This window comes from Bos indicus x Bos taurus, chromosome 13 (genome assembly GCF_003369695.1).
Source record: "Bos indicus x Bos taurus breed Angus x Brahman F1 hybrid chromosome 13, Bos_hybrid_MaternalHap_v2.0, whole genome shotgun sequence".
Taxonomy (NCBI): domain Eukaryota; kingdom Metazoa; phylum Chordata; class Mammalia; order Artiodactyla; family Bovidae; genus Bos; species Bos indicus x Bos taurus.
In genome coordinates this window covers 65,404,068-65,425,399 of record NC_040088.1, presented here as the reverse complement: position 1 = coordinate 65,425,399, position 21,332 = coordinate 65,404,068, and the positions used below count along the sequence as shown (strand labels likewise).

Here is a 21,332-nt window from a genome sequence, read left to right as displayed (position 1 = left end):
TACCAGACTACCTGACCTGCCTCTTAAGAAATTTGTATGCAGATCAGGAAGCAACAGTTAGAACTGCACATGGAACAAAAGACTGGTTCCAAATAGGAAAAGGAGTACGTCAAGGCTATATATTGTCACCCTGCTTATTTAACTTATATGCAGAGTACATCATGAGAAACTCTGGACTGGAAGAAACACAAGCTGGAATCAAGATTGCCAGGAGAAATCTCAATAACCTCAGATATGCAGATGACACCACCCTTATGGCAGAAAGTGAAGAGGAACTCAAAAGCCTCTTGATGAAAGTGAAAGTGGAGAGTGAACAAGTTGGCTTAAAGCTCAACATTCAGAAAACGAAGATCATGGCATCCCGTCCCATCACTTCATGGGAAATAGATGGGGAAACAGTGTCAGACTTTATTTTTCTGGGCTCCAAAATCACTGCAGATGGTGACTGCAGCCATGAAATTAAAAGATGCTTACTCCTTGGAAGGAAAGTTATGACCAACCTAGATAGCATATTCAAAAGCAGAGACATTACTTTGCCAACAAAGGTCCGTCTAGTCAAGGCTATGGTTTTTCCTGTGATCATGTATGGATCTGAGTTGGACTGTGAAGAAGGCTGAGAGCCGAAGAATTGATGCTTTTGAACTGTGGTGTTGGAGAAGACTCTTGAGAGTCCCTTGGACTGCAAGGAGATCCAACCAGTCCATTCTGAAGGAGATCAGCCCTGGGATTTCCTTGGAAGGAATGATGCTCAAGCTGAAACTCCAGTACTTTGGCCACCTCATGTGAAGAGTTGACTCATTGGAAAAGACTCTGATGCTGGGAGGGATTGGGGGCAAGAGGAGAAGGGGACGACAGAGGATGAGATGGCTGGATGGCATCACTGACTCGATGGACATGAGTCTGAGTGAACTCAGGGAGTTGGTGATGGACAGGGAGGCCTGGCGTGCTGGGATTCATGGGGTCGCAAAGAGTCGGACACGACTGAGCGACTGATCTGAAGTGTGACTACATCCTGACTACATATGTTGTTTTTTGTAACTTGTCACATATATTCTTTTCTCACACATTTGATATATAGATATTTCTATAGTAGTGGCTGTAAAAAAAAAATACATACATCATATGCAAATGAGATTTTCTATTCATATGGAATTTGATCTATTCATATGGAAATTTTTGATCTGCATAATCTTTTTCTTTTAACAGCTACAAAGAAATTCCATTATTTTTCTTGGTGACTTATTTCAAATTTTAATAACTCATTTTGTTTACATTTAGCTCCATGTTTACATTTAACTCAGCATAAAACTTTATGCTGAATTCTAATGTTTTTCCTTTTCTTACTGTGCATGGAGAAAATCTGATCATAATACTGTGCCTGAGCCTTTTATATGTTATTTCTGGGTCAATAATTCTATGTTCTTCCGTTGTTTTCTTACACGTACTAATTTCCATCCCTTTAATCATCTTTTGGCCCACCTTTGAGGGGATCTTTCCGTGTTGGAAACAAAGATCCTAAAAGCATAGACACTACTGAGGAGTATGAAAATTTTCTAAATTTTATTTTAGGATTTCTTTTCTATTGTGGTGTTTGAGACGGCACAGCTCATTGCCTTGTGGATGTCTGTTGGTTTTGCTCATGGTAAGTTATCTACTGATGTTTCAGTCTTCTGATAAGAAAGTAGAATCAATCTGTTGAAGCCAGAAGACTTCTTTTTTGTGTGTATTTTAAATATTCCCACCAGTGAGCAGGAATAACATTTATAATATATGAATTTGTTTTTAGCAAAAGAGAAACAATTCTCTCATGTTTAAAATGATTTTGAATGGAACAGATACACAAAATAGAATAAGCATCCTTGATTTGATAGGGGTATTGTTACCTGTAAAGCTTTTTACCCTTGTGAGTATATATTATATTAGGTCTTTTAAAAGCTTTTTTTAAAAAAAAAAAAAAAAGAAAAAAACCTTAATCATAAAAGCACTATCTGCGCTTATGGTAAAGAATTTAAAATATACAGAAGTGCCTGTGAGTTCTGTCTTCCAGGATATTCTTGATCTTCCAGGATCATTAGTAATGATTTCATCTCAATTCTTCTAGACTTTTTTTGGATGGTATTCATACATCTATAAAAACAGGGCTGGCTTGTGTGTGTTGTAAGCCATTCACTGTGTGGGGTTACACTGGAAGGAATATCTGCCTGAACTGAGAATGCTATGCTATGCTAAGTTGCTTCAGTCGTGTCTGACTCTGTGCAACCCCATAGACGGCAGCCCACCAGGCTCCCCTGTCCCTGGGAGTCTCCAGGCAAGAACACTGGAGTGGGTTGTCATTTCCTTCTCCAATGCAGGAAAGTGAAAAGTTAAAGTGAAGTTGCTCAGTCGTGCCCGACTCTTAGCAACCCCATGGACTGCAGCCCACCAGGCTCCTCCGTCCATGGGATTTTCCAGGCAAGAGTACTGGAGTGGGGTGCCAAAAGCAAATCATATATATACTAAGATCTCTGGCTAAATACCAAAGAGGATTCTCACGTTGCAAAACCTCTTGAACTCTGCCTTAATTACATACTCACTATGTCTCACTTGGGATGGGTTGGGGTGGTGAGCAGGGAGGTGTTTCAGAGTTTTTGCTTTTACGAATTATGCTGCAGTGACCACAGTGCAGCTGTATCTGAAGGTGAGTTTCTGAGGATAAACTCCTGAAAGTGGAATGGCTGGATTAGAGAGTATATATATACTGAACACTTTGACAAGCTGAGTCATCCTGCTCTGATAAAGGGTGAAACCGTCTACCGTGGACACTGCTGCCACCACATCCAATTCTCCTACATTAGGCTGGTGTATGCACGCCCAGCCTCCCTCCTTCCCCGCACTCTGCCATGACCCCCTCCCCTAGGAGGTCACACTCCCTCCCCACTCTGCTGGTGGTCTGCAGCTAAGGACTGTTAGTTATGGGGTACATGGATATGTACCAATATGGATATTTTTACCTTTCCCCCACTCTTACAACTTTTGAAACTTAATGTTACTTTAGTAGTCTCAGTTGCATTCCAAACTACATATATTTTCAAATAAATGCTAGAAATTCAGGACAAATGAGAGGAACTTTTATTTCTTGGGGCTTTTATTCCTGTAGTATTTGAAATCTTTGGGGAGGGGAAGTATACAACAAAAGGCTAAATTTAATTTTAAAATACAGTTTTAATATATATTAAGCTACTTGACTTCACCAGTTAAACTTTCAATTGATAAACTGATTTTGTTTCATTTCTAAAACAGATGCATCTTCATGACCTCTCCTATTCTGTATAGTTTTATACAGTTAAAAATGCTTTATTATTTTATTATCATGCTTTTGGCATTTTGTTGTTGTTGTTAGGTGTTTGTAATACTGATAACTTCAGTTTGTTATCCATTACAATTGACTATGGTCCATTTGGTTTTATGGAGGCCTATAATCCAGGTATGTATGATTTATATATATATTCTTTATTTCACTAAAAAAAATTATCACTGGTTTATTTTAGATAAACCATTATGGCTAACACAAGGCTGAGGTAGTAGAAAGAATTGGGTTCATTGATTAAACAGTTGTGTTATGTGCTACTCAATCTTCCAGGTGCCACAGGGAGATAATATTGAGTCCTCAAAGATGGGAACTCCCATCCATGGGTGGTGCAGAGATTAGGACTCTGAGCTTTCACTGCCAAGGGCACAGGTTCAATCCCTGGTCTGGGAACTAAGATCCCGCAAGCCCCTAGGAGTGGCAAAAAAACCCAGAAAGCCAAAAAATTACTTATTAAGAGAAGATGCCATGAAGGGAGGAAGGGCCTTCATTGTCAGACAGACATGAGTCTGAACTCTGGCATCTGATCGATCCTTAATCTGTGCCCTTGGTCAAGTAATTTAACCTCCCCCTTACTAATCTGTTATAGGATCAGGGTTGGGGAACATGCTATTGAGATGGAGTGTGAAGTACATGTGATAACCCAGAAATTCTTGTAGGTTAGAAATGTGTGCCTTTATTAGGCAAATATTCATATTTTAAAAGATTTTCATGAGCATGGGTATTAAGTATTTACATTACTCTTGAGTTAAATGTTTAAATGTCAGAAATGTTTTTATCTAATAAATATAAATTCATTAAGTTTAAATGTAAACTTAAAAATGAAGAAAGAACTATTATAATTGTCATCATTGTAAAACGGTTGTTTTTTGTTCTAAACAGATTTTGTACCAAACACATCTGATGATGAAAGAAGATATAAAATAGGAAATCAGGCCAATATTGGGATGTTTAATTTAAACAAGTTGTTACAAGCACTAAACCCATTATTGAATCCTAGGCAAAAGCAACTGTGAGTAAACCTAAAATCTACTAATTAAATCAGTGTGAAAATATATCTGTATAGTGATCACTTTTTTAAAACCAAGAAACATTTTAAAAACAATCTTTAATATTTAATAATGAAGGCTTCCAAACTATATGTATGTTTATATATATATATTTTTTTTTTGGGGGGGGGAGGGTACATTGTTGGCCTTTTTCCATACTTATAAGGATAAAATGTTCTCCTATTTATTGTTTTTTAGGTGTTGTGAAATCATAGTTTATTTCTTCTTTGATCCAAAGGTTATTTATTACTGTTTTTCTGAATTTCTAAGTAGTCGGGCTTTTTATTTAACAGACATATATAGGCTATTCACATTGATTATAATAATTGATATATTTTATTCCTTCTGTTTTATGTTGTGCATTATCTTTAACTTTCCCCCTACTTTCCTTACCTTTTAATGATTTGAGCAGCTCACTCATTCCTCCCCCACCCCACCCACTTTGATTTGGAAACTATTACATTTCCCAACCCCCACAGTTATCTTCCCTTCTCTGCCACTTTCTCTACTGTTAAAAGAGAACAAGTTTTTCAGATATTTTCCCTCACTAAACATCTATTTGTGTGTTATTTTCCCTTCCATCCCATTCAGGCAAATAAAATGTCATTGTACTGAGTGAGGTATCTAATGCATTGTTTGGGGTTTAAGATAAGTTTTAAAATACACCAGATTCTTTTGGTATTATGGAGACATATCAGCATTTATCCTCTAAGCTAATTGTATATAGTGATATTTCAGGAGTGACATGATTTGACCTGTACTGTCTTCAAATCTTTGAGACAGTAAATTTATATGGACAATTTTCTCTAAGATATGATATATAATTAAATTACTAAAATAGAATCAGTAGACATATCGAACATTATTTAATATATGAGAAGGTTCACTTTGTTCACATAAAATGTAACTCAAGAATGTGAATATTAAATTCAGGTTTACCTATGCTCTCCTTTCTTCTCCCTACAGTGCCACTCAGATCCTTAAGGAGTATCCCGTTCTTTACTATACAAGGTTCGTTTGTTTGAACACATATTAAAGCATCCTGCTTGGTTTGAGGGCAATTCTTAAAATAGTGAGAATTTTAATAACGAATTGGCGTTTTCCCTTTTAGATTTAGAGAACTGTTCAAAGCCAAATTGGGATTACTTGGAAAAAGCGAGGGTGATGATGATTTAATTGCATTTCTCTTACATGTGAGTTTATTATCGTTTTATCTTTTTTTCCTGATTAACATTTGACTGAATACACTGTATATTCTTGGAATGACTGAGGTTGCTAAATGTAATTATTTTCATTAGCTCATGGAAAAGACAGAAGCTGACTTTACAATGACATTTCGGCAGCTCAGTGAGATCACTCAAAGCCAATTACAGGAACTAGTCATTCCTCAGGTATTTATTCATGCCTTTTGGCTTTTTTCTTAACTCACTTTTCTTTAACAGGTTTGATAAGGCATAATTTACATACCCTAAAATCCCATTCATTTTAAGTGTACAATTCAGTGATTTTTAAATAATGTGCAGATTTTTTGCAGCTATGCCACAGTTCAGTTTTAGAGCAATTCCATCACTCTAAAAGATCCTTTGTGCCCATTTGCAGTGAATCCCTTTTTTCTGCTTCTGTTCTCAAGCAACTACTAATCTTCTTTCTGTCTCTTAAGATTTCCTTTCTAGACATTCTCTGTAAATGGAATCATATGATATGTAATCTTTAGTATCTGGCTTATTTTTGAGGTTCACCCATGTCATAACCTATATCAGTGGTTCTTTCCTCTTTATTACTTTTAAGATCTCTTAAGTATATCTTAAAATATTATTTTCTGTTTATTACTTTATAACTCCCTTATAAGGATAGACCACGTTCTGTTTATCCAGTTACTAGTTGATGGACATTTGGATCATTTCCATTTTCTGGCTATTGTGGATATGGATATTAACTAGAAGTAATGCTCAAAATTCTCCAAGCAAGGCTTCAACAGTACACAAACCAAGAACTTCCAGATGTTCAAGCTAGATTTAGAAAAGGCAAAGGAACCAGAGATCAGATTGCCAACATCTGCTGGATCATCGAAAAAGCAAGAGAGTTCCAGAAAAACATCTACTTTTGCTTTATTGACTACGCCAAAGCCTTTGACTGGGTGGATCACAACAAACTGAAAAATTCTTCAAGAGACGGGAATACCAGACCACGTGACCTGCCTCCTGAGAAATCTGTATGCAGGTCAAGAAGCAACAGTTAGAACTGGACATGGGACAACAGACTGGTTCCAAATTGGGAAAGGAGTACAATATACAAGGCTGTATATTGTCACCCTGCTTATTTAACTTAAATGCAGAGTATATCATGCAAAATGCCGGGCTGGATGAAGCACAAGCTGAAATCAAGATTGCCGGGAGAAATATCAGTAACCTCAGATATGCAGATGACACCACCCTTATGGCAGAAAGTGAAGAACTAAAGAGCCTCTTGATGAAAAGTGAAAGAGGAGAGTGAAAAAGCTGGCTTAAAACTCAACATTCAGAAAACTAAGATCATGGCATCCAGTCCCATCACTTCATGGCAAATAGATGGGGAAACAATGGAAACAGCGACAGACTTTATTTTCTTGGGCTCCAAAATCACTATAGATGGTGACTGTAGCCATGAAATTAAAAGACACTTGCCCCTTGGAAGAAAAGTTATGACCAACCTAGACAGCATATTAAAAAGCAGAGATATTACTTTGCTGACAAAGGTCTGTCTAGTCAAAGCTATGGTTTTTCCAGTAGTCATGTATGGATGTGAGAGTTGGACTGTAAAGAAAGCTGAGCACCGAAGAATTGATGTTTTTGAACTGTGATGTTGGAGAAGACTCTTGAGAGTCCTCTGGACCGCAAGGAGATCCAACCAGTCCATCCTAAAGGAAATCAGTCCTGAATATTCATTGGCAGGACTGATGCGGAAGCTGAAACTCCAATACTTGGATGCGAAGAACCGACTCATTGGAAAAGACCCTGATGCTGGGAAAGATTGAAGGCAGGAGGAGAAGGGGACGACAGAGGATGAGATGGTTGGATGGCATCACCGACATGATGGACATGAGTTTGAGTAAACTCCGGGAGTTGGTGATGGACAGGGAAGCCTGGCGTCTTGCTGTCCATAGCGTCACAAAGAGTTGGACACAACTGAGCAACTGAACTGAACTGAACTAACCAGAAGACTCCTACTTATTATAGATTTTTATAAATTAGATCTACTTATAGGGTGTGAATCTTTTATATTGATCATTGTTTTTATTATTTTCAGATAAAAACATAGCCATATTTTTAAAAATTTGTTTCTTCATTATATTTTATGATCTTTTCTGTGTTAACCAAAGAAATATATACATATATACACACATAAAATTATGTGTGTATATATATATATATATATATATAGTACTCACAGGTGTGAAATAGCCATAAATTATGTTTTTAGAAGTGATTTGAATAAAAGAATGTCTACTTATACAGTAAAATATTAACTATTAAGCATCTTGGATATAATTTTAAAATTAGAAATGATTTGCCTATCAGAACTAATTATCATATAATGTGTAGAAAACTGACACAAAGTAATGTTAACGTGATCTGAACAAGTTCTTGACAAGTGTTAATATTTAAATTACTGAATATTGGGAAAATCTAGGAGAGTAGATCATAACGCCTTTATTTAATAGTTCATTTCTGTGTCTTCTGAATTTGAAATTTTTTCAACCCCATAACACTTAGCTAGAGCTAATTGCTTATTTCTGTTCCCTTAACCATTATGTATATTTCTGTAACACTTCTAAAATGGCACTGAAGTATCTGTTTACACATTTTCCTTTTTAAAAGCAGAGGCTATGTCTTATTAATTTTTATATGCTTCCCAACTAACATAGTTCCTAACACATAGCTGACATAATGAATTGATAGATAAATAAAAGTTACAGATTAAATTTTGAAAGTAAATAATAAATTAAGCAAGTTAAGCATTAAGCAAGTTCCCTATTTAAAGGAAGGGTTTTGATAAGTATTCACGTGTAATGTCTATTTATAAGAACTCTGTATATTTTTTTATTTCTTTTAAATCATTCCATGACATGGATTTCCATGAATTAGAATTTGAGTTGAATGTTATATAAAGAAAAGGAAAACACTGTTCCTTTTTACTGCTTCTGCTTGAAATAGAGAACCTCAAAAGAAATCTGGATGTTATAAATTATTAATATTGGAACGTACAATTTAAGGAACATACAGTTAAAATAAGCAGTCTATTACTGTATTTTCTCTAGGAATTCTGGGCACTGAAAATGATCTCAAAGCACAAACTCTTTCCTGCCTGGGTGTCCCAGTACCTTTCGAGACTCAAGAGGTAAAGTAACCTAATCTTACTTCTTGAAAGAGCATGTAATGTGTTACTTTAGCATCATCAACCCATCAGATTCCTCACTTCCTTTCCATTTTCCAACACTTCCTTCTAACTCCCGGGAAGTCTGCTCTGGATGAGGCGTGTCTGCTAACATCTCACCCACACTGAGAGCACCCCCTCTGTTCACCTCAGCTCTGCTAACACCGCCCAAGGACCAACCCCCTCAAAGCCTTGAAGCTCTGGAGAGAGCCCACCAGGATTTCATCCAGTGTCTCGTAACTGTCCTCACATCTTCTACAATTGTCAGAAGTTGCTCTGCTTCATAACCATCACAATGAATCGGAAGCAACAAACAGCAAAGAGTATGCAGTTGTAGGTGGCACACGAAAAAGTTGAAGAGGGAGACCACAGCATGCACAGAAGCAAATAGCCTTTCACAGTTTAATGACAGCTGAGGGTTTTCATAAAGCTGACCGTGAGTAACAAAGAACAAGTTATTTTCAGAAAACTGTGTTTAAGATAAAAATAGGTGCCAGGGAGTTTAAATTCTTTTTTTAAGACAAAATTATTTTTTTTAATTGGTAAAAATAAAACTTTTGGGCTTATCTCAAATAACTAAATCGGCTTCCCTGGTGGCTCATACAGCAAAAAATTTGTGGGCAATGTGGGAGGCCTGGGTTCATTCCCTGGGTTGGGAAGATCCCCTGGAGAAGGGAATGGCAACCCACTCCAGTGTTCTTGCCTGGAGAATCCCATAGAGAGAGGAGCCTGGCAGGCTACAAGACCATGAGGTTGCAGAGTAGGATACAACTGAGTGACTAAGCACAGCACAGCACAAATAACTAAATAAGGCATTATTTTATGTATTGTTTAATCAAACAGTATTTTCTGTCTTCCTTTCAGGTACTGATTCAGTGTAATTAAAACTTTTTCTTTTCAATATTTGTCTTGTGAAATAATATTCACCCTTTTGGAAAAATGATATGATTTGGGGAGACAGTGATTAATTCCGTCCTTTGTTCTGTTCATTTTTTAGTAACATCAGTGACTCAGATTCTGAAAGAAGAAAAAGAATGACAGGTAAGTAATCCTTTTGATTTTTTTCATCTTTAAAGATTCTTATATAAAAGTGATAAGCTTTGGAACCTGGGAAGTAATTACTTGAGGGAACTGAATTTGTTGTTTTGCTTTTAACTACAGTAACTTTAGATGAGTGTATTTTCATAGAGCTGAAGTGTCAAATAGAAGCCTTTCTGGTTTGAGCAGGTGACTTAGTTTGAGTATGATACCCCTGCTTTCAATACATTTGCCGATTGATGTTTAAATAATATGGTCTTCAAAGATGGTGGAGAGACAAGGAAAATGATGTGGTTTATGGCAGAAAGAACATGAGTTTTAGAATCTGACAGATGACTCTCATCTTGCCACTTTTTTTGCTGTATAATATAAAGTTTCAATGCTCTCAGCTATTTTTAAAGGGGGAATATTTTGTAGGAATGTTGTAATCGTGAGTAATAATATTTGTAAGTTATCTTGTTACAGTGCCTGGGCCTTAATACACATCCACTAAATGACGGAGCTAAAAAAAAAAAATCACCTTTATATACTGCTTTCAGTTTACCATGCAACATCATGCTTGGTAAAAGAAATGGAAGAAAAAAATGGAAGTTAGTTCTTTCTGCACTGTGGGCTCTAAAGGATCAAATAAGTTAAGACAGAAGGACTCCAGTCCTGGAGAGGAGAGCTAGTAAGTTGGTATCATCAGGGCGGCTGATCCATGTGGATGAAATAAGGGGATGCTAATATCCCACATTAAGTTAGTGGATGAGATTGCTTCTTGACTCAGGACATCATTGTAGAAATAAAAGCAAGCAGAGTTTTTACAAGGAAGTGAATAACCTATTTGGGGCTCAGCATGGGTTCAGTTGCCAGGCACTTATGTACATTGATGCAGTCATACAGAATTTATAGGGAAGCTCAGTATGGATACTCTCAGCAATTAAGAGAAAAAAAGAAATTGAAAGAAGAAAATATGCCTGACAGGGAGGCCTGGCGTGCTGTGGTTCATGAGGTCACAAAGAGTCAAACACGACTGAGCGACTGAACTGACTGACTTTAGGATTTGGATTTGTTTGGTCATGACAGGATGGATGAGATGGTAAAATGAAAGATATTTAAGTGAATTCAAGGCTGCAGCTTTGAGTAAAAGAAATAATTAAGTGTTGAACAGTGTACTTTTAATTTCCACAATGAGCAATGGTCAAGTTCCAGACCAGATTTTACAAATGTATGGAATTAGGTAGCTCTTCAAAGAATTCTATAAGCAGATCTACAATTTTCTGATTTCAGATAGTTTGTATGTGTATAATTTGATCCAAGCTACTTCTGTTTGCAGCTGCAAGTCCTAGTATATTTTAACAGTATTCCATTGCCAGGTTTCTATAGTGTTAAGATTGTCAGACTTTAAATTGGGTGAGCTAATTTAAGATAACTACTTTTAAGATAACTACAAGATAACTACTCCCTCTGCCTAAGCTGACTGCTTCCACAATTTTCTTTGCATGCCAATTTCCTTTTCATCTATGGACTGTATATATTTATTGTATGTATGTGTTCTTATTTTAAAAGGGTTCTCTATGAATTCTTTATGTTTTTATGTATTCTTTAAAATTTGGAAAATGCAAATTTGTAGAAAGAATAAAAACACTTCCATCACTCAAGCACAACTGCTATTCACTCTTTGATGCATTTCCTTCTGGTCTCTCTTTTTCTGTGTGTATTGATTATGAGAAAATATTGTAGTAATCATATTATGGTATAATTTTAGATCTTTTTTAACTAAAAATATACATTTTTCTTACTTCACCCTTTATAATGTAACATTTTTAGTGACTGCATAATGTATCTTTGAAAGGATGTGTATTGTTTCACTTCAGTTCAGTTCAGTCGCTCAGTCGTGTCCAACTCTTTGAGACCCCATGAACCACAGCACACCAGGCCTCCCTGTCCATCACTAACTCCCGGAGTCCACCCAAACCCATGTCCATTGAGTCAGTGATGCCATCTAACCATCTCATCCTCTGTCGTCCCCTTTTCCTCCTGCCCTCAATCTTTCCCAGCATCAGGGTCTTTTCAAATGAGTCAGCTCTTCACATCAGGTGGCCAAAGTAATGGAGTTTCAGTTTCACCATCAGTCCTACCAATGAACACCCAGGACTGATCTCCTTCAGGATGGACTGGTTGGATCTCCTTACAGTCCAAGGGACTCTCAAGAGTCTTCTCCAACACCACAGTTCAAAAGCATCAATTCTTTGATGCTCAGCTTTCTTTATAGTCCAATTCTCACATCCATACATGACCACTAGAAAAACCATAGCCTGGACTAGACGGACCTTTGTTGACAAAGTAATGTCTCTGCTTTTTAATATGCTGTCTAGGTTGGTCATAACTTTCCTTCCAAGGAGTAAGTGTCTTTTAATTTCATGGCTGCAGTCACCATCTGCAGTGATTTTGGAGCCCAGAAAAATAAAGTCAGCCACTGTTTCCCCATCTACTTGCCATGAAGTGATGGGACCAGTCTAAGATGCCATGGTCTTAGTTTTCTGAATGTTGAACTTTTTAAGGCAACTTTTTCATTCTCCTCTTTCACTTCTTCTTCACTTTCTGCCATAGGGGTAGTGTCATGTGTATATCTGAGGTTATTGATATTTCTCCTGGCAATCTTGAGTCCAGCTTGTGCTTCCTCCAGCCCGGAATTTCTCATGATGTACTTTGCATATAAGTTAAATAAGCAGGGTGACAATATATAGCCTTGACGAAGTCCTCTTCCTTTTTGGAACCAGTCTGTTGTTCCATGTCCAGTTCTAACTGTTGCTTCCTGATCTGCATACAGGTTTCTCAAGAGGCAGGTCAGGTGGTCTGGTATTCCCATCTCTTTCAGAATTTTCCACAGTTTGTTGTGATCCACACAGTCAAAGGCTTTGGCGTAGTCAATAAAGCAGAAATAGATGTTTCTCTGGAACTCTCTTGCTTTTTTGATGATCCAGGGATGTTGGCAGTTTGTTGTTTCACTTAGTTACCTATTAATAGGTATCTATGTTGCTTCTCAGAGAAGGCAATGGCAGCCCACTCCAGTACTCTTGCCTGGAAAATCCCATGGATGGAGGATCCTGGAAGGCTGCAGTCCATGGGGTGGCTGAGGTTCGGACACGACTGAAGTGACTTAGCAGCAGCAGCAGCATGTTGCTTCTAATTTTCCATAATATAAATAATGCTTTTGAATGTTTAAATTTGTTTCCAAAGACTACATTCCTAGAGAAATAGGATTACTTGGGTCACAGGGAAGTTCTGTTTCAGAAGTTGTTTTCCAATTTAGATTATCTGTCATGTCTTGGCAGATATTTAAAACCAAGTTGAAATGGAATTTGTATGTTCTATCCATTCAAGTAACTCAGAAGAATGCTGTTGAGAATCACAAAATGGTGATATCAGGAGTCCTCTCTGAATTCCCATTATGCCACTGGGGAAAAACTTGCCTCCTCTCCACCCACTTGATAACTTATTTTGGAAAAGGTTCACCTCAAATAAAGACATAGTTTCTGCAGTGTCCCAGTATTATAATACTTTTTAGTATGAAAAATGCATGGTTACTGTAAAAAATATAAATTTACAGAGAGTTTTGCTTGCATGTAACCCATCCTGTTTGTCATTGGCAACATCAGCATTAAACAGTCTTAGAGTCAGACCTTAATTCTGTTTGAAGATGTTAAAAGCAACAAATTTTTTCCTTTCTTCATGTGGGCTACAGGATGAATTTGCTACTTTCTCTGCACTGTATAAAATGCTTAGTGAACTGAACATGGTGAAGAACCAAATCGATGAAGCACTGAGAAGATAAACCATAATATTGTTCATAATGCTAAACAAAGGTTTTTCTGTGCCACAAGGTCAGAATACTGTGCATTATTTGTAAACAATCAGAATTGACTGACACTGATCATTGTTCTCATTTGGGCCTTCCAGCAAAGTTCTTAAAGGTTATCTCATTTCAGTGGTAATTTCTTGTGGCCTGTGTGGACTTAGTAATCATTGTTCCACGATGCACCTCTCCCTCTTTGTTTAAGCTGTTAATCCTAGATATGTGCTGAAGAACTGGATGGCAGAATCCGCAGTGCAAAAAGCAGAAAGGAATGATTTTTCAGAGGTAAGGTCGTTGACTTTTCTGGACTTATTTTTTTTCATTTTTAAATGTATCATCTTTTAAACACACTTATTTTTTTTTCTTTGCAGACTTACTAACCACGTCATTGCTAGCACTAGCTTCCCAGGATTCTCATTGCCTGGTCTCTCTTTCTGTTTTCAGTGGAGCATTTTCTTGTATTTCAAAATTTATTCTTTAATGTGTTTAAAAATTTTAATATTCATTTGATATCACATACCTACATTATTTGAACTCCTGAGGGTCTGGGTCTGCTAGTCACTGTTCACGTTGGGGGTTTTGGATTTTAGTCTCAGAAATCTGGTGAAGCCTGATTTGAGCATCTCTCCAAAGGGAGTTAGGTTTTGTTTTCACCAGGCTTCCATGGCTCTAGTGACCTGGGTCCACTGAAATGAGCCTTGACATCCATGAAGATGAAGGTACCATCTACACTCTTCAGCTTGGATGAATCTCACATATAATATTAGCAAAATAACCCAAGGAATGCATATAATGTGTCACCACCCCAATTTCATGTAACACATGTAAAATCATACGTTTTTAGTGATACATGCATATATAATAGAAGTAACAAAAATGAAGAGAGATCATAACGTCACCTTTGGTCGGTGGTTGCTTAGCAACAAGGAGGAAGTTTGGGTTAGGGAAGGATACTCAGGGCTTGAGCCATACGGGAAGCATTTTATTTCTGAAGCTGAGTAGAGGGCACACAGGTGTTTATCATTCTGTATACCTTCTGTGTCTTAAATATTTCCTAATTGTTTAAAAATGCATCACACACAATGTATTTTTTGGAAGAGGAATGGGCCTGGCACTCGTGCTGTCGCTCTTTGGGCCTGCAGACACTGGTGATGGTCACGGCCCTCTCCTGCCCACATGGGTCACAGCCTCAGAATCTTCATCACAGCGTACTGGGTAGCCACCACAACTCACCAGAGCCGGCATGACAGAACTGTTCTTGCCATTTCTGATGTGGAGCTTGCATTAACTTTTCATTTCAGTAGTTCAATTAGCCTGACAAAATACAGGTTTTCATCTTAGAAAATAAAATATTTTAAAGTGTAACCTTCTTAGAGTATTAGGGAGAAACAAAGAGAAAGGAGTTGTCGGTATTATCTTTAGATAAATCAGTCTAAGCTGGGGAACTAAACAGTGTTTAATAAGGTGTTTTGTTGACTTGTTTTGCCTTCCTTCCCTCTCTTTTGTTCACTCCCTCTTTTCTCTCTCTCCTCAAAATTATATTTAAGTAAGGATGCAGTGTCCACCGTGGGAGGGGAGGTGTCTTCCTAGGCTCAAGTAAACATTCAGCGTCCTAAGATTATTACAGGCTGCTCTTGGCCCTACTTGATTCAGAAAGACATAGGACAGAAGCACAGCTTACCAGCAGGCACCAGCAGGCTCCTCTTTGCAGTTCTCGCAGTGTCCCCACAGGCAGGCAGGGACAGTGGTAAAGCTCGGGTGCAGGAGGACACGATCCATGCTGGGAAGACGCAGGGGTGGCCCTGGCTGAAAAGTCGCATGTTCCACATAAACCAGTGGCTCCTATAACTCCATGGGCATAGTTTCCAATATCCCCGCAGAGACCTGCCTTATCCCACACGTCCTCACACTCAAGGAAGCCCGGCGTTCTCTCAGGTGTTTACAGTTCTCCCAGGCCAAGTGTTGTCAGTCACGAGCCATGTTGTAAGGTGATACAGTGGACAAACCACTTAGCAGGTTATTAGGAAACAGACCCAGAAAGTTAACCAAGGGTTAAATTCTCATTGCAGGAAAAGAAGAAGATTCTGTCAAACCTTTAGACCTATAACCCTTGACACATACCTCTTGTGTTTACCTTTCTGCATCAAACATTTCTTGAGAATCCACTCTCTGCAAGGTGCTGTGGAAAAGTATAAACATATATTCAGTTCAGTTCACTTCAGTTGCTCAGTCGTGTCCGACTCTTTGCGACCCCATAAATCGCAGCACACCAGGCCTCTCTGTCCATCACCAACTCCCGGAGTTCACCCAGACTCACGTCCATCAAGTCAGTGATGCCATCCAGCCATCTCATCCTCTGTCATCCCCTTCTCCTCCTGCCCTCATCCCTCCTAGCATCAGAGTCTTTTCCAATGAGTCAACTCTTCGCATGAGGTGGCCCAAGTACTGGAGTTTCAGCTTTAGCATCATTCCTTCCAAAGAAATCCCAGGGCTGATCTCCTTCAGAATGGACTGGTTGGATCTTCTTGCAGTCCAAGGGACTCTCAAGAGTCTTCTCTAACACCACAGTTCAAAAGCATCAGTTCCTCGGTGCTCAGCCTTCCTCACAGTCCAACTCTCAGATCCATACATGACCACAGGAAAAACCATAGCCTTGACTAGACGAACCTTTGTTGGCAAAGTAATGTCTCTGCTTTTGAATATGCTATCCAGGTTGGTCATAACTTTCCTTCCAAGGAGTAAGCATCTTTTAATTTCATGGCTGCAGTCACCATCTGCAGTGATTTTGGAGCCTAAAAAAATAGTCTGACACTGTTTCCACTGTTTCTGCGTCTATTTCCCATGAAGTGATGGGACGGGATGCCATGATCTTCGTTTTCTGAATGTTGAGCTTTAAGCCAACTTGTTCACTCTCCACTTTCACTTTCATCAAGAGGCTTTTGAGTTCCTCTTCACTTTCTGCCGTAAGGGTGGTGTCATCTGCATATCTGAGGTTATTGATATTTCTCCCGGAAATCTTGATTCCAGCTTGTGTTTCTTCCAGTCCAGCGTTTCTCATGATGTACTCTGCATGTAAGTTAAATAAGCAGGGTGACAATATCCAGCCTTGACGTACTCCTTTTCCTATTTGGAACCAGTCTGTTGCCCCATGTCCAGTTCTAACTGTTGCTTCCTGACCTGCATACAAATTTCTCAAGAGGCAGGTCAGGTGGTCTGGTATTCCCATCTCTTTCAGAATTTTCCACAGTTTATTGTGATCCACACAGTCAAAGGCTTTGGCATAGTCAATAAAGCAGAAATAGATGTTTTTCTGGAACTCTCTTGCTTTTTCAACGATCCAGCAGATGTTGGCAATTTGATCTCTGGTTCCTCTGCGTTTTCTAAAACCAGCTTGAACATCAGGAAGTTCACAGTTCACATATTGCTGAAGCCTGGCTTGGAGAATTTTGAACATTACTTTACTAACGTGTGAGATGAGTGCAATTGTGCGGTAGTTTGAGCATTCTTTGGCATTGCCTTTCTTTGGGATTGGAATGAAAACGGACCTTTTCCAGTCCTGTGGCCACTGCTGAGTTTTCCAGATTTGCTAGCATATTGAGTGCAGCACTTTCACAGCATCATCTTTCAGGATTTGAAATAGCTCAACTGGAATTCCATCACCTCCACTAGCTTTGTTCGTAGTGATGCTTTCTAAGGCCCACTTGACTTCACATTCCAGGATATCTGGTTCTAGGTCAGTGATCACACCATCATGATTATCTGGGTCGTGAAGATCCTTTTTGTACAGTTCTTCTGTGTATTCTTGCCACCTCTTCTTAATATCTTCTGCTTCTTTTAGGTCCATACCATTTCTGTCCTTTATCGAGCCCATCTTTGCATGAAATATTCCCTTGGTATCTCTGATATTCTTGAAGAGATCTCTAGTCTTTCCCATTCTGTTGTTTTCCTCTATTTCTTTGCATTGATCGCTGAGGAAGGCTTTCTTATCTCTTCTTGCTATTCTTTGGAACTCTGCATTCAGATGCTTATATCTTTCCTTTTCTCTTTTGCTTTTCGCTTCTCTTCTTTTCACAGCTATTTGTAAGGTCTCCCCAGACAGCCATTTTGCTTTTTTGCATTTCTTTTCCATGGGGATGGTCTTGACCCCTGTCTCCTGTACCGTGTCACGAACCTCATTCCATAGTTCATCAGGCACTCTGTCTATCAGATCTAGGCCCTTAAATCTATTTCTCACTTCCACTGTATAATCATAAGGGATTTGATTTAGGTCATACCTGAATGATCTAGTGGTTTTCCCTACTTTCTTCAATTTAAGTCTGAATTTGGCAATAAGGAGTTCATGATCTGAGCCACAGTCAGCTCCTGGTCTTATTTTTGTTGACTGTATAGAGCTTCTCCATCTTTGGCTGCAAAGAATATAATCAATCTGATTTCGGTGTTGACCATCTGGTGATGTCCATGTGTAGAGTCTTCTCTTGTGTTGTTGGAAGATGGTGTTTGTTATGACCAGTGCATTTTCTTGGCAAAACTCTATTAGTCTTTGCCCTGCTTCATTCTGTACTCCAAGGCCAAATTTGCCTGTTACTCCAGGTGTTTCTTGACTTCCTACTTTTGCATTCCAGTCCCCTATAATGAAAAGGACATCTTTTTTGGGTGTTAGTTCTAAAAGGTCTTGTAGGTCTTCATAGAACAGTTCAATTTCAGCTTCTTCAGCGTTACTGGTGGGGGCATACATAGACTTGGATTACTGTGATATTGAATGGTTTGCCTTGGAAACGTACAGAGACCATTCTGTCATTTTTGAGATTGCATCCAAGTACTGCATTTTGGACTCTTTTGTTGACCATGATGGCTACTCCTTTTATTCTGAGGGATTCCTGCCTGCAGTAGTAGATATAATGGTCATCTGAGTTAAATTCACCCATTCCAGTCCATTTTAGTTCACTGATTCCTAGAATGTCGAAATTCACTCTTGCCATCTCCTGTTTGACCACTTCCAATTTGCCTTGATTCATGGACCTAACATTCAGGTTCCTATGCAATATTGCTCTTTACAGCATCGGACCTTGCTTCTATCACCAGTCACATCCACAGCTGGGTATTGTTTTTGCTTTGGCTCCATCCCTTCATTCTTGCTGGAGTTATTTCTCCACTGATCTCCAGTAGCATATTGCACACCTACTGACCTGGGGAAGTTCCTCTTTCAGTATCCTATCATTTTGCCTTTTCATACTGTTCATGGGGTTCTCAAGGCAAGAATACTGAAGTGGTTTGCCATTCCCTTCTCCAGTGGACCACATTCTGGGAGCTTTTAAACTAGCAGGTGAGATTAGATAGGTTTAATATATGTTATCCATACTTTTTAAATTGAGGTATAGTTGGCATGTAACATTTTATTAATTTCAGGTGTACAGCATAATGATTTGATACTTGTGTATTTTGTGAAATGCTTACCACAGTAAGTCTAGTTGACATCCATCGCCATACATAGCTACATTTTTTTTTTCTTGTGATGAGGACTTTTGAGAGCTATTCTTTTTTTTTTTTGAGATTCTCTAAGCAACTTTCAAATATACAGTACAGTATTATTAACTATAGTCACCATTCTGTATATCCCCATGACTTAATTATTTTATAACTAAATGAAAATACACATTTCGATCCCAGAATTTATTGTTGAAAGAGGTGAGTTCTTTGATGCCTCAGTTTACGTCACAGGGCAAAATTGCAAATGAGGAAGCAGCGTCAGTTGGAATCCATACCCTTGATCTGGAAATAGTGTAAATCACTGACATCCTCTTATTTTTATAAATGTTTTAGAAAATTATAATTCTCTTAATGCTGTGAAGGAATTAAGAAATGATCAGGATGTATACGTATTCTTCGTGACACTGTACATATTCACTCTCCTGTTTTAGCAAAAAAACTAGTACCTAAGGAACTTTCTGTGGAACAACAGAAATCGTAAGTAACAGCCATAGTTGTAATGAAACAGAAAATGTTTAAGCAGCTTCATATACATTTAAAATTTACCTAGTTGTTTTGAAAATTTAGAAAATTCATAAGGGTCCTAAGTAAGAGAATCTGTATTTATCTAGTTTAAATTGTTTCCCAGGTCCACCTCCTCCAGCAAGTTCTCCGCCATCCTTTCCAGAAGCATTCTGCAGCTGAGAGAGCAGGCTATTCCTCCCCAACTCCTTCCTGGGCCAGAGATCTCAGGGTTAGCTGCTCATCTTAATTTGGGGCAAATCAATTAAGGAATACTTCTGTCATCAAACCCAGGATAGAACAATCTATTTGATAAGTTCTTAATGACCACCTACATTTTCTTGACAATATTGCACTCTATAATAATGGTAATGTATACAAATATTTTTTTAACCAAATAAACTTGGCCTATTCTCTGGAACATCTTTGTGATCGTTTTTGTTTTAATTAATAAATTTAATAAATAATAAGCCACCTGAGTTATTTTCAATAACTAAAAAAAACATATGACAGTCTTTTAATGAATTTATAAGTTTTTTCTAAAACTAGCAACCTAACACCATGTACCTAGAAATTTGAGTTATATCAAATAATATAATTTAATCGTACTCCTCAAGCTTTTTTCGTCTATTATGGTAATTTCAGTCATTTACCAAAATAGAATAGTTTAATGAACCTGATTTTACCAATCTTACCAATTTTACCAATCTACCAATAAATTCAACCAATTTATTATCAATGCATGATCAGTCTTGCTTCATTTATACCCTTACACACTTTCCATTTCTAGTTATTGTTTTCATTGAAGTAGAATTTACATATCCCCAAGTATTTTAAAGGAATTCTAACATAGTTTCACTTAATCTATGAATATTTCTGTATCTCCAAACATTAATGACTTGACACATATGTATAATACCTTATCACCTTAAGACACTTTTCTGTCTGTACATAAACTGAATAACAAATATTCAGTGATCAATCCCTAACAGGCGTTGAAAGAAGGGATTTAACTGGTCACTGATCATGATGCATATCTGTTACTTTTATAGTGATTTGTGGGTTGAAAACCTAACAGCAAAGTTTGTACTCCATATAATTACTTACTAGTTAAAACTAATTACTGGTTAAAACGCTATGGCAGCATATACGAACCATGTTGGGGGTCTAGTGTTATTTAACTAAATTGTGCTAATTGCAACTTGTGCAGGCAGAACTATGCAAAGCAAGGGCTGTCTGGACCATCTACTTCCAAGTGTTTTCATTTACATCCTGTAACAAAGGCAGGGATAGAGAGAAACAGAGCATTCAACCTTTTGGTCCACTAAAACTGCCTCAATATTTTGACCACAAAATCAGCTAATTCTCTTCTGTAGTTTTTAAAAAATATATATCATCTAATACTAAAACTCAAGAACATTTTAAAGTTTGCATTTTTATATTTCTGTATGTTTGAATTGATGGTTTGGGGGTCTCCACTGAAGCCCGTAATAAACACCTCTCTCCCTCTCCCTTTCTCAGTCCCCTGGTCCTGCTCTCTGAGCCCTTCCTTTCCATGGCCATTGGTCCCAGTGTTTAGGAAAAACTGAGTGCACCTTACCAGGTTTAATGATTAAATATTTTGGTCTGAAAAGCTGAATTTGCTTTTTGTCTTAAA

The 21,332-nt window shown here is 37.9% G+C and overlaps 1 protein-coding gene across 5 annotated transcripts in view; it reads left to right on the top strand.

The window, feature by feature from the left end:
- Nucleotides 1-20,096, top strand: part of LOC113903626 (UPF0061 protein azo1574-like) — a 33,050-nt gene extending 12,954 nt beyond the window's left edge. For 2 of the 5 annotated variants that reach the window (XM_027560075.1, XM_027560079.1), the window contains exons 10-19: nucleotides 1,570-1,642; nucleotides 3,380-3,463; nucleotides 4,229-4,358; nucleotides 5,362-5,406; nucleotides 5,507-5,588; nucleotides 5,694-5,786; nucleotides 8,693-8,772; nucleotides 9,806-9,849; nucleotides 13,893-13,972; nucleotides 19,803-20,096. In XM_027560075.1, the coding sequence (XP_027415876.1) occupies nucleotides 1,570-1,642; nucleotides 3,380-3,463; nucleotides 4,229-4,358; nucleotides 5,362-5,406; nucleotides 5,507-5,588; nucleotides 5,694-5,786; nucleotides 8,693-8,772; nucleotides 9,806-9,849; nucleotides 13,893-13,972; nucleotides 19,803-19,925 (834 nt within the window). In that variant the 3' untranslated portion in view covers nucleotides 19,926-20,096. The other 3 variants (XR_003514212.1, XM_027560076.1, XM_027560078.1) reach the window with 3 other exon arrangements.
- Nucleotides 20,097-21,332: the final 1,236 nt, after the last annotated feature.